The sequence below is a fragment of the Drosophila montana genome, unplaced genomic scaffold (assembly GCF_035044405.1).
Source record: "Drosophila montana isolate Dmon_TW-CO22-7 unplaced genomic scaffold, ASM3504440v1 contig_3835_1, whole genome shotgun sequence".
Classification (NCBI taxonomy): Eukaryota; Metazoa; Arthropoda; class Insecta; order Diptera; family Drosophilidae; genus Drosophila; species Drosophila montana.
This window is the reverse complement of record NW_026998706.1, coordinates 76,316-99,517: the sequence shown is the minus strand read 5'-3', so window position 1 is coordinate 99,517 and position 23,202 is coordinate 76,316. Positions and strand designations below refer to the sequence as shown.

The following is a 23,202-nucleotide window of genomic DNA, read 5'->3' as shown; positions in this document are numbered from 1 at the left end:
TTAGCTAAATTCATAGTATTTTTGCTCAGTACGATGGCTATGAGCAAAGTTAGTAGAGTCCTTCTGAAGCCAATTGAAATTGCCTTGCGAGGTAAGTTACACTGTAGAAGCACTTGAAACGAGTAGCCAAATGGAATGAAACGACGCACAAAAATTAAACTGTATTGATTTATGAAGGCGGTGTGTGTCGTGTGGTGCTCTAAAAAACTTTATCCTGCAGCACAGAAAAACTGAAGGCGAGTGCGACCTGGCAGCCAGGCAGCGGTAGGTGACTTGTTCAAAGTTCAATGAAGTATGGACTACTCGACTCTAGCCAAGTGCGCAACCAGTAAGTGGCGCAAGTTGCTTCGTCGCTTGGCAGGTTGAAACTTTGTCAAAGTCAAACAAAAAGTCGCCGAGCATTCACAACAGTCAGGGTATCTGTGAGGGCGTCAACTCGTCTGGCATTAGCAGTGCATTAGTTGATGGTACATTATTAATGTTCAGTCGTTTGATTTGTATACTTGTTTGGGTTTATGTCTGTTCAGCCCAACCTCAATACTAATTGGGTTGGATTATTCGACCAACACAAAGGTGGCTTTGAGTTAGTCGCACCTGGCCGTTTCATGCCTGTGCCAATTATTGTATAGAGATAAGTTTCAACGTATGCGTGTTTCAGTTTCTTTAGCTGTATTCGACGCTACCGACTGACCCCGTGACCTGTTGCATGACGCTTCGAACCGCGGCGGGAAGTTAATTACTTTGATTTATTTGTAAATTATTTAGCTGCTGCACGATGTTTGTACGTGCGAGGCTTGTCACAGATTTTAAATTGCACTTAATTACGTTTTCATGTAAGTACAAATTAACAAAATTTCTTAGGAGTGAGTTTAGCTGGTTTCTAAATCGACCGATAAGCACACAGCCACACCTTTAAAGAAAGTTTAAATCATTCAAAACAAAAAGCATTCGAATCACTGACTTTAAGGAGAAACGAGAAAAACTTAACTGTCTTCATTGAAACAAATTACAGCCGAGAAAATGGTGACAACGAATTTCCAGCGATAAAATCGCCCGAAAGAAGGCGTACAGAAAAAACTAATGAAGCAATGAAACTAAAACTATTAAATATAAAATGTATTGATGTCAAATAAGTCGATTATAAAATCATTTAATATGAATTGCAACAAACACATTTTGTTAGCACAATTTTATGATCCTGAACTCTATAGATGCTGTTAAATATGCTAGACACATTGTCGTTGGTTTTTGCACAACAACCGAACATATCTTTTGAGCTTCCGTTCTCAATATTTACGCTTCGTTTGTGCTAGAACTTTATTATTAGAAAAGTTTTAATGTATTTGATAAAGGCACGAACAAACCTAAAGCAGAACAATCAAACACAGTGGAAAAACAACTTATTCATGAACTGTACAAGTATTCATCCATGTTTACCATGCTGAAATGTGGTTGTTGAATGGTTGTGTATATCGACTTAAAATCTATAATATACCTAGAGAGTCGAGAGCTGATGAGTAACACAAAAACAGTGTAAGCTTAGTGTTTGGCAAGGTCAGTCGAAATGTTTATTCATATTTCTCAATTTACATACACATAGAACTTAAATCATAAGCTTCTATTCCTTGTTGTGTAACTCAACTTAGTTTCGCCTTTAAATTTGACCCAGTTACTCCGTCCGTTGACGTTTCTTGTAGCCGTTGCTGACGAGCTTTGCGTACGTAGTTTTTGTAATAGAAGTCAAAGAATAAGGCAAACATGAAGATATTCTGAATGAAGCCGATAAAAGCGATGAAGACAGGAAATTGACAAGGATTGCGAACGATCACAAGTAAAAAGTGCAGTGATAAATAGCCGAACTGAACCAGCTGCAGCTGCGTGATATGCCGCTTCCACCAAAGCATCTGTTTCAAGGCCCCCAGTGAGGTGGCAAAGTAGTAGGCGTACATAACAGAGTGCACCAGAAGGTTGATCAAGCCAAGCATGGTGCAATGCGAGCCCGCTAAGAAGGTCATATAGATCGATACACCGAAGACCATGCCAGCGTGGTGATATACATGTAGAAAGCTCACCTGGGAGTTCTTCTTGCGCAATACTATGAAGACCTGAAATAAAATGTGAGTTAGATAATTCAGAGACGTTCTGCTTTAGCTTCTGCTTGTGTCACTTACAGTATCAAGGAGATCTAGATATTTGAGAATATAGTAGCCGTAAGAGGCATAGAGCAGATGCATCATTTGCGGCGAATTATTGAGATGTTCGACAGGCTGGCAGATAAAGCTGAACTCAGGTTGGAATAAAGTGAAGTAAACCCCGTAGACAAAAATGATTGAATTTGCCACAACTTGAATAACGTTATATAGCTGCATCACAAGTTTGAGCTCGAAGGGTCGCCGCTTTTCCATCCATTTGGGCCCAAAATGTAGTACAAATGCCAAATAGACGACGATAATGAAAGCCACACTCCACAAATTGCCAGTGAGCGGTAAATGCGCAACGCGTGGATCTTTGTGCTGTTCGTACAGATCTCGCACCGTATAGTACACAAAAGCTACAACATTAGGTGCCATTTTAACTCCCTAACACTGTCACAGGATTCTGGCTTCCCTTTTGCTCCTGTTCGAATTTTCAAAATAGGCGTCAGCGTTTGCACACTGCGAAAGTCAGTATTCATCTGAGCAATAAACACTAACATGCCCACGTGTTGAAGTGTCCGACCACAATATACCTCTGTCCAGCGCTTGATATGGTAATGACCGCTAAATGAGAAGCGTTAAGCTCGCCCAATTGACCTATGCAAAGCGTCGGCAGCATTGCCTGCAGTGGAATGTGATGTATGCGAGTGGCATTGGCCACGGCGACCAACAATGACAACTATGACGACAAACTATGACGTTTCACGTTCTGGAAGGTATTTATTTATATTGTTTTGCTGAAACAAGCAACGGTTGAGATTTTATTTGACTTTCGGTTAATGCCCGTTACCCGACCGCGAGATAATGATTTTAACTACTTTCGCACAAATTGAAAGGCTATTAACGGAATCTTGCGATATAACAACGGCCATTCTAGACGCTCTCATAGGGTCAGCCACGACCTTGTCTGCACTGGCGTCTTGCACGAACTTGAGTCAGTACCTTCGAGTTGGCTAAAAACCATCATTTGCATTTTGTTCGCAGCTGCGGAATATGACAATAAACGGGCTGCAGCTCATTTACACAAATAAGCTATAACCGCATGACTGTTGGCGGCCATTTCCATCTAGCCTGCTCGCAGTTGGATTGGGCTTGGACTCGGGAACAGCTCGTCGGCAATGTAAAGGGCCGCTGGTAGCGTAATAACCATAATGCCGACGTTTATGGCCACAGCAAACAAGAAAAATAATAATGGTAATCATTTTGCCGTTCGCCGGAAGTATGCAAATATACGAGACGACTACGATGATGGCAACGACGATGTCGATTCAGTTACACAAAGCATATGGCGCGAGAAGGCCGTGACCTGCTTCAAGGATATGGTCAGGTGTTGGGTTGGATTCGCCAAGGACCAAGTCTACAACCTTGAGTTCTGTTCTACAAATGATGCGTTAATGAACGTGACACATACATATAGAAAGTAAACAGCGGGCCCAAAGCAAATATACTGTCAATGCGAACGTGTCTTACCGAGACATTTTCTATGTGTGTGTGTCTGCTGGTAATCATGGTTCACTGAATGAAAATAATAATCTCTTTCGGCAGGAAATGAAGGGAAATTCAACAGGAAGCTTTCGTGACGTGCCGCAAACATTCCATGTAAATAAACCAATTCTTTTAGTACTTGTGCCTATTTCTGTGGCAGCCTCTTTGGATGCATTGAAAAGATGAATTTAATTATCTGGTTTCCATTATTTAATTTTTTAAACTTTGGAATGTTCAACTCTGATTGTTGACCTAAAATGTTGCCTGTCTATGCGGTATTTCCAGATTTGATTTACTCGAGTAGATCTCTCTTATAAATGTATTGCCTTCACCATATTTTCACTGTCACACTTAGCAATGCAACTGGAAACTGTAATAAGTTAATTGCTTTTAAATAACTCTGTTTTTAGCAATCGTATCTGATTTTCTAATCAGCTCTCTATATCTGGGGACTGTATGACCGGCGTATGTGTACCTTACATTAAACCTAACTTTTTAAGTTCGATTACCTGTCGCAAACGCAATTTTTATTGCAATGACTGAATGCCAGAGGCCCGACCGCGTGACTTCAAATTCTCCCCAGGGTCCCCTTTACTATTTAGTATTTAAATATGTGAATATTTGCTTTTATTGGTAAAATTTTAGGAAACCATTTGGACTCTAGTAGGCCACAAAGTATATGTACATAAAAAAAATTAATGCTTATGTTTCAAGTTTTTATAGACTGAATCTTGAGACCAATCTGGTTCGCATATACACAGTGAATATCCTAGCAGATCATTCTTGAATACATTTTTTTTTCAGTATACCCTTTTTTACTTGTCGGCTTAGTTATCACCCATCAACGGGCAGTGTTAATATTAGTCTGCATAAATGTGAGTCCAGTCTCAGTTCTGTATATCAATCATTCTTGGGCTGTCAAAGTAAATCCCCTGGTAATAGGATATTTATTTCTATTTCCTCGCGGATATTTTATTATAATTTTTCTTTATTTTTGATTGCGCTATTGCATTTTTATATACGAATGCGTTAATACAAACACAGAGATATCGTACAAGTGTGCGTAGTTACGCGGAACTTCAAATCAATCGGCCTTATTCCGTTAAAGCCAAGCGAAGGACACACGTAAATTCGCCTCATGTTGGTTGTTCTATAAAGCCATGTCCCCTTTTAGGGTGACAGCCATAAGAGCAAACCAAAGAAACAAAAAGGCAGTAATAGAAACGATTTCGTAAAAATATGACAAACAATCAAAACGTATTCGAAAAAACCACAACACAGCCAACAAAACTTGCCAGCTGAGCCCGAGATTTGTTACCCAGCAGCAGCGCAGACCCAGCCCCAGCCCCAGCAAGGCAGCCTAGTCAGCCAGAGTGCTGTGCTGGGCGGTGTTGTAGTTAATGGAGATGAGGCGCGGCCGGCGTGAAGTAGGAAAAATAGCTTTGCCGTTCGTTGCACAGAGGAGGACTGATGAAAATTTATTGCTGCCAACATACCCATAGGGATTCGCAAATATAATACTACAACCACAGCGGGGCGGATCCAACAGTTGGACAGATGAGCGCGCGAACAGATGGCAAGAAGGCGTCGGCGTCGGCATCGGCGTCGGCAGAGGTAGCAGCGACGTCGGTAGCGAGGCGACTGCATACAAACACGTACAACATGTCATGCAGTTTGCTCGGTCCCTTGTTGTTGCCTGGATCTGAATCTGAATCTGGATCTGGTCTATGCGCTCGTTGCTATGCTAACATGTTTGTAGTGAGTGTGTGTGTGGAATGTGTGTGTTGGGAGTGTAATGTCTGTACGCTAGATGGGCGTGCGTACGGCAAAACTAAACCTATGAAAAATTCTACAAAGCAAAACATATAAAATGCGGTTTTCGCAGCACTCCGCTCTGTGAGGAAATCTGTAAAAAATCTGTTCAAAAAATATGTATATGTGTGTGTGTGTGTGTGTATATGACAGCTAGAACATGCTGCTTTACCCTCTACCTCGACTTCTATTCAATCTCATATAGTGTTGTTGTACATCGTGCTCAGCTTAGCCGAGCTGCATGCACGCACTCTTCATGTTTTGTTATGAAAATTTAAGTGAAATCACTAAAAATGCCAAACAAAACTGCTAGATATGCAGATATACGGCACAAGGGGCGGGGGTAGACGTATTTGTATTTGTTGTTGTTGGTGCAAAAGAAAGCCTTCGGGTGGAAAGCTTTTGCTGGCTACGTGTGTTCTTGATGCTGTTTTATTTACGCTATTAGAGTACATTTATGAAAAACTGTAGTCAGTTTATGAAATGTGACTTGATGTGAGTTAATGTGCTTCCTTTAAGGACAACCGAATGGGAAGTGTAGTGCAACAGATTTCTTAGTAGGCGACAGCTGCTGTTTTTATCGCAGGACGACGATATCACTTGTAAAATGGGTCAAGCAAAGTTAATGTTGCACGATTCTCTTGTAGTGCCGGACTGTTGTGCTATAAAGAGTTTTCAGCTAATGGTTTTGGCTACTCAATAAACATTTGTCAACGACGCAGTAGTACGCCCACCCAAGGCGATGCCGCCAATTTGCCGTCCGTCCTTTGCTTGGCTGGTTGTGAATCGTACGTCCTTCTATATGTCGATGTCAATGGCTACGTTTTATTGCCTTGTCCTTTGCAGCCAAAACAAAAGCGCCGAAAACAGCAACGCAGCGGGGAATGGGTATGACACTCACAAAGCTAGTTCAAAAATTTATGATCAGTGACAAAAGCACATTCCCACCTGTGATATACCTTAACTGCTGCTCACTTTGTGCGTCTGTGCTGCTGTTATTGTTGTGTGCTTTGTTGTTGCGTTGTTTTCTTTTTTTGTTTTTTTTTCTCAGTGTACACGCCTTTTCAGTGCCATTGTTACACACACGCCCCGCCCCGCCCCGCCTCCAGGTCGACAGAAACGTTGGCAATTCCACGGTGCGCCACGCATCGATGGCCCTTTTATGCGCTTCGCAGTTTTCACATTTTTTGTGCGCGCGCTTGCCTTGGATTTTTGCGATAATGGAGACAAATGTTGGGCTCTTAAATTTATCGATTGGTTGGTTTGTAAAAGTTGCTAAGAAAAAATATTGGCCTGGCATGTGAATTTGTTTTTATAGGTAGGTTAGCTGTGCATGTGATTCCATGCCAAGCGCTGCACAGATTTAATGCTTTAAGTCGAGCAAAGTCCAACGACACACCTGATCTTTCAATTTATTTCTTGTTTTTCATTGCCTAATAGAAGAAAAGCAAAGTCGACGCCCAATAGCAAACAATGAATTGCGCTCTGCCCAAGATAAACTTGCGCCAAGATAAGCCAACTATTTGTGCAATGTACCCTGTTACCTCGCTGCTCTTGGCCACAGATCTGAAATTTGCAATTCGCCTGCCGGCCTGCCTTTGGAAACTTTCAAATTGAAAGTTCATCGCATTTAGGCAGCTGTTCCGCCTTGGGACTGGGAAGACGCATCTGGCAGGCAAATTTTTTTTGGACATTTGTTGGTCTCCAGCCCTTCGTATATACGTATCTGCATCCAGATCTGTGATGCTTGAATTTGTGCACTCTTTGTAAAGGTATTATGGGGCGAGCGCCAGTAGCAACAACAGCATGCGCTGCGGATTAACTATCAGATAAACGCAGCATCTGTAGTTTGTTTACTTTAGCGAACTTTTAATTTTTCGTGCTCACGCAATTCCAGCGTTGCGGTCCGGCTTTGGCGATTAGGGCTTAACATTAAACACTGCAACGTGCTCAAGGCCCTCGGCGACCGGATTTATACAGCGTTACATTGGCATTTAAATAGGGTCGGGATTGTTGTATAAAGCGCGTTTCGCATATTTTTTGCAAACTATTTTCTTTTATGTAAAATCATAAATGCTACATAGGTTGAATGCTGCGGCAAATAAAACAAGTAGTAATTCCTCTTGCCGAATACCCAGTATTCCGGCTTAAATTATCCTTTTCAAAAAAAAAAATATAACTTTAAAGCATGACCGATCAATATGAAACTTCCAGCCAACTTGGAGGCTTGTAGAGATCACAAATTCAATCGTTATGTTTGTATTACCTTAAGGTCCTCTTTACTCATTTTAAAGGTAAAGGTACCCTAGTACACTAAATGTGGAGGGAGAAATATTATAGATATAAATAGGGTTATGTACTCGTACACGTTAAATGCATAAGGACTGGAGGAGAGCACCCATCAGTTCCCTTCCCATAGTAAAGCATTAAAATGCCTGCGGGCTCATGCTTTTAGTGGCTTGGAGCTGCCTTTGTTCGCCGGCTTGGCAATATATATATTTAAATATGTAAATATATATAAATTGTATATATATACATATATATAAATGATACCTACAACTATGTCTGACATTGCTTGCAACTAACTGCGAATCACTTACCTCGATTTGAAGTGGCGGCATCGGCGTAGCAGAGGGCGGATAGCAGACATCCTAGGCTAATTACAATCAAAATGGGACAATTCATTTTCAGCGGCGCGTAATTGCGGGGACGACTGCACGCTGAGGAAGTCGCACCGCTCCTGGGGCGTATGCTACGCGAAATTATTTTCATTGTTTTACGTATCCCGTGCTACGTATACGCACCCTTTGTTTTAAAATTGGTTGAAGTGTTCTCTTGTGCGGCGCGAGATGTCTCCCGTAATTGATATGGTATGTGAAATACAATGCGCTGTTTCGTGCTCGCTTTAAGTTTTAATTTATTAGAAGCTTACATACTTTCCATCAAATTCCACCGCTTCTGCTCAATTTTATTTTTATTTTATGTGTTTTCAAAAGCGCTCTTTGCTTTTCCAGCTAATTAGCAAGCTTTTTCTGTATTGCATACGTTCACTTTTCCTTTGCCAGATTTTATTGCGTTCAATTGTCCTTGACGCTTTCTAAACAAAAGAGTGTACATTTTTAAAATATTATTAGTAAACTATATTTATATAAATAGTATATAAATGGGTTGGTCTATTAAATCAGAGCTTATACAATTTTGATATACTCAGTTTTCAGTACTCAGCTCAACTTTAACAAGTTGCATTAACAAACAAAAAGTTGGCACAGAAAATTTTACCACAAAGTACAATTATTTAAGAAAACGAAAGCTTTAATGTTGTCTTAATTTCCCCTTGACCAGAAGTTTTCATGTACAAGTATGAAAATCCCATATTTTACGAAATTAACGAGAAAAGCCTTAAAGTACCTGACGGAGACGGGGGCCAAAGTAAACTGAACTTCAACGCAAAGCTCATAGCCAAATAACGAATTGCTCTTAAGGACATACTCTTGCATGTGCACACATAAACACATACACATACATATACAAATGGGCACCTCTTAGCACGCTTCTATTCTGATCTACCCGCTGTCATATTTAAAGGCAAAGTTTTGCATAATTTAATGAGTTTATTTTTCGTAATAGGCCAGCAGAAGGACCGAGCTGGACCGAGTGCATGTGTGGCCTGAGGGAGTGCCAAAGAAAAACAAGTTAGCTGAAAAGTTCAAAATTATTTCATTATCACTTCCATGCAGGGCAAAACTCAAGTGCCAAAGAGGCCACAAAAAAAGTGCTTTATAGCTATACAATTTTTTTTGTTTTGTTCGTTGGAGGCAAGACGCGGCTGCTCATAAAAATCAAGTTATAAATTTAGATTAACCCATGCAGCCGATACTACTTCCGTGAGGAAGAAAAAGCAGTCGGGGAACGCGGCTAGTTCACTTTTACACTCGTCCATTCACTCGGTTTAGCCACAACAAGGGCGCGCACGAAACCCATTAAAGTCACTGCGCTTCTGACGTACGTTGTATGCGTGTTTGAGAGTACGCCATGTATAATTATCTATCGTATTCATTATTGCCATGGGCAGCCAGTGCTGGGTCGACGGCTTGGTATCAGGAAGCGCCCTGCGCAGTGCACCCTAGCGCCTTCCCGTTGCTTCGCCGCATGTCCTGGAGGAGCAATAAAATATTTGTATCCATTTTGTACGCTGCACAATCGACTTGAGGCTTCGTAGGTGGTAGGTGCTGTAACATTTATGCGCTGGCCATGTAATTACTCAAAATTATTCCAAGTATTTTGCAGAAGTGGAGTCAACAGAAAGATAACAGTTTTATATGCTTTGGCCTATGCTACCAAAAAGCCCTTATCATGTAGGCGGTAAAGAGTCATAAATAAACAACGAAACGGGAGATGATGGCCATAGCCATTGTCCATTGTCATTTTGCAGCCACCTTGGCTGGTACAGCATTAGTCGATGTTGTTGTTGGCCATGGTTATCAGTTTTATGGGTGCTCGGCCTTCAGACTTTTTATTTATAGCAGAGCGTCGGTTACTTTCAAGCAAGATCCTGCTTTTTCTTTACCTTGGAATAAATGCTCTCTAAATAATTTGGTAGCCTATTTGTGGCTTCTTTCGCTGTTGAATTCTGTCCGGTTCTCCGCAGTCAAATTTTACGTGCGACTTCACCGTTCCTAATTTTTGCGCTATCCATTTGATATCTAACCTTAACTAATTGCGACTTTCGCTTTCAGAAAACTGTGTCCTGCGGGCTATTTGTATCTGTGGCTGTTGGCCGTATAAATTGCACTTTGCGGTATAATTTCAAGCTACAAGTTGCTTGCGCAATTAGTTTTAGCTGGTTTCACTGTTAAACAGATTTTCTGTCAGCAGGCGCTGAGCGCCAGTGGGACGTGAATGAAAACGAAACAAAACCAACGGAAAGGAGAAGCCACGTCTTTTGTCAGTTAGTTTCTGTGGTCGACAAGCGAAACTTTAAAATGGGTTAATTGCATTGTAAACTAGACAAACAAATGGCAAACAAGTGCCGTAGAAACTGAGCAACAAAACAACAAACGCTACTGCCGCCACTTCGCAGCTTCGGTATTCGCAAGAGCCTGGTGCAGATTCGATTCAAATAGATGATTTTTATTTTTTAATCCGCCGCAGTTCTTTCATAGGATGCCTTGCAACTGAGCAAGCATAATTAAAATTAGCAAAACCATGTTTAAAAGTCTGCTAAAGACGACAACCAACCAGCAGAGCTCATTTCATGCTCTACTGCAACCGCGTTAGGCAGCATTGGTTGGGAGTTTAATCAAGCCAGAGCAGCCTATGCATCAGCAACGACCTTACTCAAACATGCAAGCCTAACCCCTGGCGAGCAGAAAACATGTATTCACAGCGTAATACTGTTAGCTGAAGGCCATCACTCAGTCCGCTAAATTTGTTTAAATCAGATTGAGGACGAAATGTTGCCTGTGTACTATTTTGATATTGAAATGATACATACTTCAAAAGCTAGCAGAAAAAAAACCGACGCATACAAGGGCTTAGTTCAAAGTTCAAGCTATGCCTTTCAAAAAGTTAGCCAAGTCAAGGAGTACTGACACTCCAACATTGTGCGGAGTTGGCACACACGCTTGCATATGCTGACACAGAGGCCTAATATGTTGGTCTTGTTGAAACATTTCTCGGCTAAAGAACTTTTATTACAAAAGATCTCGATAAAAGATTATTAAAATTTTCCAAACGAGTGGCACAAGTTCACTGCAACAGTTCTTCAAGTGCTTGCGGGCTGCAGGTTATCTGCAGTCTCTGTGTCCCACAGAGGCGGCATACTCTACTTCAACCTAAGTACATCTGCGTCTAAAAAGTTTGTTGCCAGTCTCCATGTTTCAAAAGCGATGAATACAGTGCACATCAAGCTCTCAAGCTCATTCGCGGATTTTGCTGAGCGGTGCGACATAGACATAAATATAATAAAATATTTGCCTTTCCTCATACTTCTGGCAGGAAAATGAAAGGATAAGGCAACTAGACGACTGGTCACTTACCAATGGATCGATGCTGACAAACGAGTAGCATAAACATATAAAAAATGAAAATACCTTCACCATATTAACTTAATATATGATGGTTGATGTTAGCTTTAAAAACGTATTTTGCCTGCGCCTTGCTTGGTAGAAACCAGCCGGCTAATCCTATGCATTTTTGCTGAAGCAAACATAATTCATCTTTTATGTACAGTACGCTGGTCCTTGCCGGTGTGGCACCTATGTAGTTGAAGTATGTATTGGTATTACGAGCCTGGGGCTGTGGATTCACTTAGCAATTACTGCTTTATTTATTATGCCGAAATGAATTATCCCTTACCGCCACGGGATGCAATTTCTGCTTGCATTGCTTTTTGAGCTGTTCACAATATTCTTCTATGGATAGCACTTATGTTTGCCCCCATTGTTACCTACCCCTACGCTTGTTGCCAACGCGCTTATTTGATGTCAACGTCATCAACGTTCAGCGATGCCTTAAGCGGAAATAAACACGATTGCAAAAACAACAACGTAAATGTTGTCTGCGTGTACACCTGGTTAGAGCTGCGGTACCTTTGAGTTTAAGTTGTACAGTCATGCTTAGCTGATTTTAAAATTAATCTATTGATAAATTTTTAAATATAATTTAATTTAAATGAGTAAATAGCAGTACATACTATTTATATGCATACAAGGTTTTATTTTAATATGTCACTTCTCAGTTATAAAATCTAGCCTTTTGACCAAATATCGAGCACAACCAAATCCATAAATTAAACAAAATGATAGCGAAAAAATTGCTAACATAAAAACCACAATCGAAACCATTATAATAAATTTCTAATACCAAAAAAAGTTATTTTTGAAAGTTTAAAGTCCCAACTGCATTGAATGACAGTCAGGATTTTCAGAAAAAAACAAAACACAAAAGTTACATGAACTTGTGACTTTGGCACTTGTAAAGGTAAATATTAAAGCAAATATTGTTAACGAACGTAAAACGAAGCACACATACTGAAACTAACCAGCTGTACGGAAAAAATGGCAAGAACGCTAATGAAAAACCCCATATTTTCGTACGTGAAATTATTTACGACTGACTTCAATATTGAAGAAAAAAATCCTTATGTTACAAAACGTTACGCATCACAAATACTGATAAGGCATTGAAGGGAAAGCCTTCTTCTTTTTTTTTTTTAACACGAAGTCGTGCTATATACAAACAAAGCAAAGTCAGTGCGTCTTACCAGAAAGTCTTACTGACATAAAACTTGAGCCTTGTGCTACGATAAGAACGGCAATCACGAAATGATATTGAGAATATTGATTGTCAGGACTATGCTGCTCGAATTTAAATTGACAGAAGTGTAAAAGAGGTATCATCACGTTGATTTTGCTGGGATCTAACTTATGCCTTCTGTTGACTAGATGACTAGGTAAGGTGATTCTTTTTATAATCAAGACCAATTGTGTGTGTGATACTATGAACAAACGGAGAGTGAATGGTATCTCATTAAATGAAATGGCGCTCACTCAATCAGTATCAAAGTCAAGGTCAAGAAAGGATTTAATATTTTGTTGTTAATTATCATAAGGAATGCTATTAACAAATATAATGCCACCGCTAGACTAGGTGACCAATCATAAAAGCCCATTTGATGGACATCTATCAAAACCTAAGACTGTCTAGCCAATGCATTCCCCATTATTCTTATTTTTTCTTTTAACGTTGATGTTAACGTTAACATACTCATTAATTTTAGTGACATGTGTTGTCCTCACACAGAGCGTGAACAAATTTCTGTGATACCCTACACATAGAAAGTAGGAAAATTAAATAATTCCGACTGTGCACAATAGCCGCCGGCCTGTCTCACTTGACAGCGCAAATTGACTGAGCGCTGGTAACTGTCGTACCCAGACAGGTAGCAATGTTCACCTTTTGTTTCCAGCGACAGTTTAAGAGGCACACGATGTATTGTGACAGTTGACAAGTTGTTTATGCAAAGTCACTGTTTAGATTGACGGACAACCTGTAGATGAGCTACATTTTCTTTACATATTAATAGTACCAAATTTGTAGTACCATCCGTGGGCCACTTGAAGAAAGTGGCCAATTAGAAGTTTTTTATGTGTTTTTTTTAGTTTCACAAGGTAATTAATTGAAATTTCAATTGCAGTGAGTCTTAGCCGGGTTAAAAGATATGTGTTCAGCACTTTTTTAGCCCCAGCCTGCGGCAGCCTTGCTTATACATACAGCTCGCATTCAACGTGATGAATCCACTTCCTTCGGCTAAGCGGAGAAAACTTTCAGCCACAGACTTTGTCCTGGCTGTCAGCACCACTTGCTAAACGCTTTTCCAGTTCTCCTTTGTTGTAGTAGTTTTCATAAGCTGCATGTATATGTGTGCTTATGCATGTGTCTATGGCGGCACAAAAGCTGTTGCTTTCCTGCTTAGGCGCTAGCTAAATGTTTTACCCGCAGGGGCAAGGCACCAGACACGTGAAAGGACCCTTGTGCCTCTCACAATGCATGCTCTTGGCCACACCAAAGATTTTCTTTTCAAATTTCCTTCGGTGTTGCCCCTTGTTGCTTGTCGCAGTGGTTCTTTCAGTCCGTTTACTTCCTTGCTGCTATTAACTATAATTACCGCATTAAACGGAAAAGTGTCTTAATATTCAATTATAAGTTTTTTTCTTATCCACAGGCCTTTCGTAAAATACATTTATGCGTGTTTTGTGCTATTTGCGGCGGTCTATTGGAAAAGTTTCACTTACATTCTGTCTTTGTTTACTCTTCTAGGCTTTAATGACGCTTGAGTGCGTACAAATTATATCACTAAATCCTAATGATTGTATTGCTTTTGATTTTGTGCCAAAAGTTGTTCGAGTTTTGTCGCCTGTTTGTGTATTGATCGGCTGCTAGCCAATGTACGTTTCGCTGCCAATGGCCATTTGTTTTATTGGTGCATCGATAAAATAAATTGTATTTGCTGCCTGCCGGCGCTGCTAATGGCCTAGTTGAAAGTTTCGACATCAGCGACTGACTTTCGGTACATTGACAACAACACATGGCACAAACAGTGCTAATGAAATTACGAGTATGCTCCTCTATCCAGCCCCTCAGACTTAACTGTAATACGCATCGTGCCAAATCGTTGTGCAAACGCATTCGAAGCAGCTCACACGCACTTCAATAAACTAATGAACACTATTAAAGTCAGCAGCGTGGGCGCTAAGACCTCATTGCTGGCACCGACAGAATTTTAATTAACAAATCGTAAAACGCTAATTTTGCATATTAATAAACACGACACACCATACAACCGAGCTCCACGGCACAGACGCCCGTAGTCGAGGACTATAGGGCTGGGTAAAGCACACTCATAGACCTGAGTACGACGCGACACGCACACGGTGGAATTAAATATCCGGGTATATTATGCTTGCTTGGAATATAAGTAGTAGAAACTAATTTCAATTCTGCTCAATTCACGTGAAAAAGTCTATTTGACTAGAAGTCAGGCAGATAATAAAAAGAAATCTCATTACAATTGTAATTTAAATTACATTCGAAGTACGAAAAATTGCAAAAAGTATACCTGGAATTCAAAAAACGATACAAAAAAAGAGTTTACATTTTTATCCGGTGGATAATGCTGAGGTAGGGCAAACGTTCTATATCACACTCTATCTAACGCCTCGACCATGACAATGCTGTTGCCGCGAATACAAGAAATACAAGGAAGAATACATATTGTTGAGCTACGTTAAGCTTCCATAGTTGTTCAACTGGACTCTCTTAGATATGCTATAGCTATGTAGCCGTACATAATAAGCATAATAAGCTCTTCAATTCTTATTGAATAATTATTTTCGCTTAATTCCAGTTTTCCAAGCAACCCATCTACTAACGTTTCATTTTACAAAATAATTAAGATACTTTCTGACAGTTTTAGCAATTAAAATTGCAACTTGTTTGTAATTTTAGTCGCACACAAAAATCCACCTACTCACGGCATTGTTACCTAAAGTCAAATCTACCTGATTTCACAGGTTTAATTTCAAAAAGGATATTTTATTATCACAATTTTTTTCCAATTTGATTATTTTTGTCGTAGACTAGGTTATCATACATTCTTTGCCATCATCCATGCTTTGATTAAATTAAATTTATATTTAGAAAAAGCTTTTCTGTGTAACTTATTTTGAACAAGGCACCTGTCATAAATAAGTAAGCAGGTCAATAAGTTGCACTTAAAGAAAAACAGAGTGTTAATTTCCATCGGAAATACAGAAACTTCTTATCCACGAATTTTTATCAAAATTTGATATTTTTCAAATAAAAAATGGTGAAGAAGAAATGACAATAAAATGAAGGTGCACATTTTCGGGCGACACATTCACATTGTGTTCTTGATTTTATTACAAGCCTTTTACGTTGACAATAGCAGCAAAAAGGTCGAATAGCACCCGTTAAGGCTACTTGTTAGCCTATAGAAAATAGCAAAAAAATATCGTGGGAAATGTGGTTCAGAAAATAATTTGAATGCAAACTCAACTATTCCTTGACGACTTCCTGCAACAATAGAATCCACAACAAAAGCCGAAAAAGAAAATTTAATAAATTAAAGCTGGCTTTTGAGCTGACAAAAGTTGCGCAAAAAAGTATGCAACAAAAAAGGAACAATACAATACCAAAACAAAATTGTATATATTTCTAAATAATTTACATAGAGATGTTTTTTGGTAAATTGTTAGACGAAAAAAGCGGAAACGTCTTAAAGCGCCAAAATTGAATTTTTTGTTGCAAAGCAGCGAACGAATAAGTCTTTCATTTATATGCTTCCAGGCACAACAACTTAAAGAAGACAAAACGTGGCGTGACGCAAAAAGGCCTGGATAAATACGATGTTGTCAAAATATCTCCTGCCAATCTGTCAGCTAGTCGGTAAGTGAAACCCTTGCAAGGATTTGTAATATGCCCTACGAGCGAAGTTTTGCGCGAGTAAACATTGTAAGTTGCTGGGGTAGAGCGCAGAAGCTGTCGTAGGAAAAAACTCGTATAATTAGTAGAAACTTGAATAAAACCCCGAAAAATTGCTTTAAACTGAGCGTGAAAATGGTGTTCGGTGAAATCCATCACAGCCTCGCTGGTTTAATTGGCATAAACAGAGGTTCTTGGGTAAATATATATTTGTACAGTATCACCCATGTTTTGGTTCGCTATCCATGGGTCATACTTGCAAACTAGTTAATAGTCCACATTTTGCTAGTAAATAACTTGTTACGTTAAGAATTATAATTTTCTGGTGCTGTTTGTATGCATTTCCGAGAACAACAGTTGCAGAATAAATGTGGTACTGCAGCATATGGCAAAAATATATTAAAGTATTCATCTTTGTAGGCAAATTATTTTGGGTATACGAGCTCGAGTGGGTAAATATTCAGTGACATGCCGTTGAGCTTTTACAAATATTGTAATAATGACAGCACAGACTGTGAAGGAAAGACATGCTGAAGGTTACTTGGCTGGCAGTGGCAGCAGGCAACTGTCTTTTTCTAGAAATAGCTGAGAGAAAAGACTCGTCCATGCCAGTTTGAATATAAAGTCTGAAGCGGAAGCTGCATACACAAATATTCGAGCAGACATTCAAAAGTCAGCATAAAATTTAATTAAAATTTGTATAATAACTACAGCTGGGCTCTAACCAAAATTAGAACAGAGTAAGGTCAAATGTATTGCATCCTAGTGGGTACAAAGGAATGCCATATCCGTTCTTCTTCTAAAATGTGCTAGTAAAATGCCGTTAAAGACATTCGCTGTAAAATGTCCCATTTGATGAGCTCTATTTGAACTAGCTTTGTCTCTATAGTAGTATGTATAGTATGCTACAAGCGAAATCGAAGTTATTTAATGGTCTGGCATGTGCCGCTAGTTAACTGACTAATCGCATTAAATTAACACAAATAAAGCTCTTGGCAGCCAACAAACCCAAACAATTACAAGGCAGATAGTAAAAGGCAGCTTAAGGAGGCGATAAAAAAAGTGTTGGTAAAACAAATGAAAAAAAGAAAAAAAAAACAATCCAATAAAGTGGTTGTTGCTCTTCCTTAGTTTTGCTTGCTAAAGGCGTTTATAAATTACTTAAATCGGTTAATGCGAAACAAAAAAAAAAAAAACTGTAGGCGCAACAGGAACATCCTGCCCCAACAACATCCCGAGAATCGGAGCAAGGAACAACTTGTGTCGTGACCACCACGTACGCACTACTGCAGCAGGGCAATACGTTTTTGCTGCCGTCCTGCACAAGTATGTGTAAACCACAGGCAGACAAAGGACTCTGTGTAGATAAAGGAAAAGCTGTAGGCGTAAGAAAATCCTCTCAATTGATTATCAATCAATTTTTGTGCCAGTGTGTGGAAAACAAAAAAATTGAGGCTAAGAAAAGCCAATGAATGGTATGAAACAAAGTCTAGCGCCTTAGATTGGGGCTACTGCGTACGATTGTGCTAATGGAATTAAAACTGGCAATTTCGGCCATGGTGGTTGTCAGGCTGCCTTGCTAGATATTCGTTCTATGTTGGGGCTTGCTATAGCAATATCTTCTCACAGTAAGATAATTGACTCGTCTAACCAAATTAATGAACACAAATCAATTGCATTAAGCGACAGATAGTGCGTGTAGGCTGTGTGGCTTAGGCTCTCGTAGGTTTACCTAAGAATACCGTACATTTTGGCCAACGAAATTGGGATTAACGCTAAGTTCAAGCGTTGGCCTATTCGGGTGCTCAAATTAATGCTAACCAACAGCTTATAACGACTTATTTATGCATCACATAGCGGAATACGGCTTGAGTTTGGAGCTTCTCATAATAATTAAGGATTATTATGCCTCTTCTCGAGACATTTGCTTTAATTTTCCCTATCTGTGAATTCCAGGAGGCATTTATTGCTATAACAAAAGCAAAATGAAAATATCCTTCTGCATGTCGGGAAATCGGTTGTGTGTCAATTCTATGTGTTGGCCTTATTAGAGGCAGCGCACCAAATATATTTGGGCTATTTTCCGACAACATCCTTTGTTGTATGTCTATTCAAGGAGATATTTTCGCCCATTGCTTGTTTTCCTCTTCACACGTCGGCGCATGTGTTTATTTCACATCTCGCACTCGGCTCGGCTCAGTTTTGCCTTATTTCATGTTGGCATTTGCACAATTTCTTGCCGGTCGTCTTGTGGGTTTCGGCGTCTTCTTGATGGAAATTTTGCTTTACTTTTTGGTTTTCCACATTTCGGCGCCTTGGCATTTGCCTGTGTAGTTGGTGGAAGCGCCTCAAGCCACCGCAAAACAATGAAAATTGGTTTTGTTACTTTACTTATTTTGCACCGGCTGTTGGCTAAGTTTGTGGTTGGCAATGCGAGTGCGGCTGAGACTGAGCCTTTTTGCCCAAGACGTTAGCCTTTTATTGCTCGTGTTATTGTCGGAGTATTTATTTGGCAGCCGTAAATGTAGCGAGATATGCAACTTTCTGCGTCTTTGGCGGTTTGCGTACCAACCCCGTTTTATATTTGCGTTTTGTTATTTTTTTATTTCTGTTTATGGTGTTGGGCATTATCTCATAAAATGTAAAATGTAAACACTTGTAGGCTGGCAGTCTGGCTGCCTTGGCCGCTGGTTGACTGGTTTTGTCTCTTTAGCACGTACACGTTTATCTCCTTAATGTGATATTCAGTGTCGTGGCCAGACCTATTGTCCACCGGTAAGCGTTTCGATAGGTAACATATATATCATATATTTTGCTAGTTTTATCAGAGTTCGCATTGATATCTGAAAATGTATTACCTTATTGTAAGGGGCCCAATCTATGACAACATATCGGTACACATTCGTATAAGTTGTTCACTTTTAATACACCTTTTATGGCTTACTGTTATTTTATTTGAATTAACTTTATGTGTGTTATGCGAATAATTCAAGGCTAGTTCGAGTTAATTAGCCTATTAAGTCTACCTTCTTGGCAGCTTAAGTACGCACATGCATAAACGACAGTATCTGAATCTATAACTCTAGCTATCTATTGAGCAGCAGGGAACAAAATCGCGTACGCGCGCGGAACGTGTCAACTTTGTGTCAGAGTTCACTTTCTACTAAACGCTTTTTGCTGAGCGCGTGCTGCCGATTACTGTTATTTGCTCGGCTGGCTGTCGGGAATGCTTCGTGTGAGGTCGTAGCAAGTCGTGGTTGTTCCTCGCAACAAAAGTCGGTGAGCGAGAACAGCATGGAGTCGATTGCGTTCTCATTTGTTGTAAGGACAAAGTTGGGCGAGCTAACTTAAGGATGCGGCGAATTTAAAGGCAGGCTTGAGGCTTGTAGTTCAAAACCTTCAGTGAAGGAGCATTTGGGTCATTTACGGCGATCGTCGTGAACCTAAATGAAAGAACTATACATTTTTCAGTTTATAGTATTGTTCAGATTACATTACTGTAAAAATTGTATCCCTCTGTAGCACTTTGTATAGTTTTGAATATATAGCATGTAAATCTTCGAGTATCAGTAAGTAGAGTAATCATAGCTATGGGTATGTGCTCTCTATACAAAGTTTCTCCTCAAGTTATCGCCAACGCGTTTAGCCGACAACTTCACTCCGAATATTTAAGTGCCAAGGGGTAATTTACATTCGAACATTCCGAAGTGTGCCTGCAACATGTCCGTTACAACATTTTGTTGCATCCAAACACAGCGTTGCGTTAGTGGGCTCATTCTTCCGAACCTCGAAAACAACAAAAAGATTGTTTTGCACATGCATGGAACAGCAACTGAGAGTCAAAATAGTGGAGCATGACCAGCAACCAGACGCGCGTGTAATTAAAACCAAACAGATTCGGAGAAGCAACCTACCGTGGGTCAACCTGATAAGAACCGTCGCCATGAAGACTTCGTACGGTTTGTCAGCATTTTATTGTTGTTGTTCAGCAATAAAGGAAAACAGAAGGAAATTCTTCGCAGGCTTGCAGTTATGATGGTGATGATAATACTGGATAGTCTAGGGGTCCGGATTAAAAACAAAAATAATGCTGGGTGGGCATAAGCAGCGACACGCAAAATATGACATTGTTCTATAGGAACGGGAAAATATTTACGTAGAATACAAAAGCTGTCATAAAATTAATTTAAACATTTTCCAACCTTTCTACTCCTGTTCCGCTTTTTGATATATATAGCTGCGTTGCTGCTGCTAGCAACGGGGACTTTGACTTAATCAGAAACAATGGTGGATTTTTTATGATGACCAAATCTCCCCTCTTGGTTTGTTCAAAATTTGCATATATAAAGTAATAGAATGCGCCGGTCGTCACAATTTTCAACATACAAAAATCACGATTGCCCAGACAGCTTGCTGTTATTATTTCACTTACCCAAAATTAATATCAGTAGCGGCTGGACAATTTTATCGAAAAGTGTCGACAAGTGGAAATTTAAAGCGAATACGCTCCAACTTCTATTTTGCCCTAAGAAGTATACTAAGTATACCGTATACTGGAGTACCGTGGCTGGAGGATTTGTAGCCACTTAAACATTTCGATTTTTGGTGCCCACTGATTAAAACTAACTAAGGTATCTGTTGATGCACTCAGCTGCACTTACTGGAGGCCAAGCGGATTATGTGTGTGTGTTTGAATTTACTTGCTTGTTCGCGCATAGGTGAGTCGGGATGTGTATCCAGGAAGTCACGGGGCGTTAAAAATGGGAAACCATTGAAAGAGTGGGCGCAGGGAAAACAATGGGAAGAAGAACTACAAACAGGCAAACAAATAAACAAGCAGCAAATAAACATGCCGCGCTGTGATTGCCGGACAAAAGGCAAAACAATTGAATTGAATTGACAACAACCGTACAGAGACACCAGAGGGTAGTCGAGGGCATAAGGGAACTGGCCGACAACGGTGCTGATAGTATTAAACATACCTCTCCGAGGTCGCCTGGTATGCGTGCAGCCGAAAGTCCTAGCCGCCAGTGTTGCATGTCCAATCTGTGTGTTGTCTGTGTGTTGTCCGTTGCCGGTTGTTGTTGTTCGTTGTTGTTTGCGCTGCACTCGAATGCTTTTTGCAATGTAAACAGCTGCTCTCGACCACCCCATATCCACTGACACTCGGTCATATTTTCACTTTTTTATTTTTGTTTATTTGCGTTGTTGTGGTTAATATCCTCTTTTTGTTTGGGTGTCCGCAAATTAGTTGAGTTTCAGCAAAGCCGACGAGGCTGTTCTCAGTTTTTGTTTAAGTTTGGCGATTGGCCCGACCAGATGTGACATAGGCTGCGACTGCCACCCCTATTTTCACTCGTATACCCTTAAAACTGCGACGTCCTTCTACGAACTTAATCCTCTTAAAATTTGAAAGTGCTAATAGTTTTTCATGTTACATCCCCTGACTTTTGGGTTGACAAAAAGCATCCACTAGAAGAATATTACTTCTCTCTCTCTTTGCCAAAAAAGGTGTCAAAGCCAATAACTTATATGCTTAGAATTATCATTTGCGGCTGTGCATGGATACGTCCTTACTTTGTATACTAATCACATATATTGTGATTGTGGCAATTGGGAGTCTGGCACTCCCGACTAAAGCAGTTTTAATTGTTTTCCGTTTTTTACGAAAATGTGTGTTTGGTGGAATGTTTTTAAAAAGTTGTTTGTCTGCCAGGCGTTTAATGCTTTTGATGACAGTTCTCGACCAATACTACTTCTACCCATCTGCCTTATGTTTAGTTATTAAATCAATATAAGCAACAATCCAATATTTGCACGTACATTCGCCCTAATTGTGTGAATACATAATTATGGAAATTCATATAGAAATTCCGGTGATAAATATAGCCAAAAGAACAAATTTTGTGCATTTGTCTCCACAATTAATCACAAAACAAATTACACACGGAATAGGTATGGCAAAATTCAACAATGCAATAAAATTATTCTTTAGTACACACCCATTTCCTACTCTATGGGACGTGGTCGGCTGCTGCGATATTACATTATTAATATTTTCAGCACTTAGCTAGGCATAGCCAAACTTGCCGAAATTTGACGGGAAAATAATAGCTTTGTGACAAAAATAACAACCACACATGTGTACACAGATACCCATACGAACATGTCCATTGAGCAGGACACATGTCTGGAATCAGGCGGACATCCTGGGGTGTATTGAGCCATGGTGGCTTGCCTTTTTATTTATGATAATGTCTGGCCATTCGTTTGGTTTATTGTGCTAATGTGCCGCAATTAAGATTAAGAAGATGATTTTCCTGTTTCCGAACCTGCGTCTGTGTGCGCCAACCAGCACGTGTGCAAATGCTTGCCAATCCATCCACGTTTATACTCTAATGCATTGTGCACTTTTGGTTACCTTACATTTGTATATAAAGCTGGTGTCATAAATAATCAGCAATAATTTGCATTCGGATAGTTTTAAATAATTTCAAGATTTTTTTTTTCACATTTTGTGCTTTAATTAAAATCGTAACAGTCTACCTGCCAATCTAATCTGGTAGTTTCGCAATAAGGACGTCGTCTATACAAATGGCGTCGGTTTTTGAATTTTTGCAGTGCCGATTTGTGATTAATGACTTAGGCAAAAGGTCTCCCACCAATCTGTGATGTCGCGCCGTACGAAATCGTGCGATAAAAAGTC

General features: G+C 39.9%; 3 protein-coding genes across 9 annotated transcripts in view; 1 reads left to right on the top strand and 2 right to left on the bottom strand.

Annotated features, from left to right (window-relative positions):
* Positions 1-19,606, bottom strand: part of klg (klingon) — a 67,360-nt gene extending 47,754 nt beyond the window's left edge. The window contains exons 1-2 of the mRNA XM_064696164.1: positions 19,355-19,606; positions 8,093-8,589 (exon numbers count right to left, since the gene is read on the bottom strand). Of these exons, the coding sequence (XP_064552234.1) occupies positions 8,093-8,264 (172 nt within the window). The 5' untranslated portion in view covers positions 8,265-8,589; positions 19,355-19,606. The remainder of the gene's footprint in view (positions 1-8,092; positions 8,590-19,354) is intronic.
* The window catches only part of Nha2 (Na[+]/H[+] hydrogen antiporter 2), a 164,356-nt gene that overhangs the window by 77,745 nt on the left and 63,409 nt on the right, over positions 1-23,202 (top strand). For all 7 annotated transcript variants that reach the window (XR_010437804.1, XR_010437805.1, XR_010437803.1 and 4 more), the window contains one exon: positions 16,362-16,460. The gene's annotated coding sequence lies outside the window, so the exon portion shown is untranslated. The remainder of the gene's footprint in view (positions 1-16,361; positions 16,461-23,202) is intronic.
* On the bottom strand, positions 1,540-2,687 carry LOC135438045 (very long chain fatty acid elongase F). Its single transcript, XM_064696169.1, has 2 exons — positions 2,172-2,687; positions 1,540-2,105 (listed from the first exon to the last, which is right to left on the bottom strand). Exons 1-2 carry the CDS (start codon positions 2,568-2,570, stop codon positions 1,638-1,640), a joined length of 867 nt encoding a protein of 288 aa, XP_064552239.1. The 5' UTR covers positions 2,571-2,687; the 3' UTR covers positions 1,540-1,637.

Excerpts from the sequence above, each read along its gene's own strand:
- LOC135438045 (XM_064696169.1), bottom strand. The coding sequence starts at position 2,570 with ATGGCACCTAATGTTGTAGCTTTTGTGTACTATACGGTGCGAGATCTG. Across the intron at positions 2,106-2,171 it reads ATCTAGATCTCCTTGATACT|GTCTTCATAGTATTGCGCAA; the intron begins GTAAGTGACACA and ends ATTTTATTTCAG.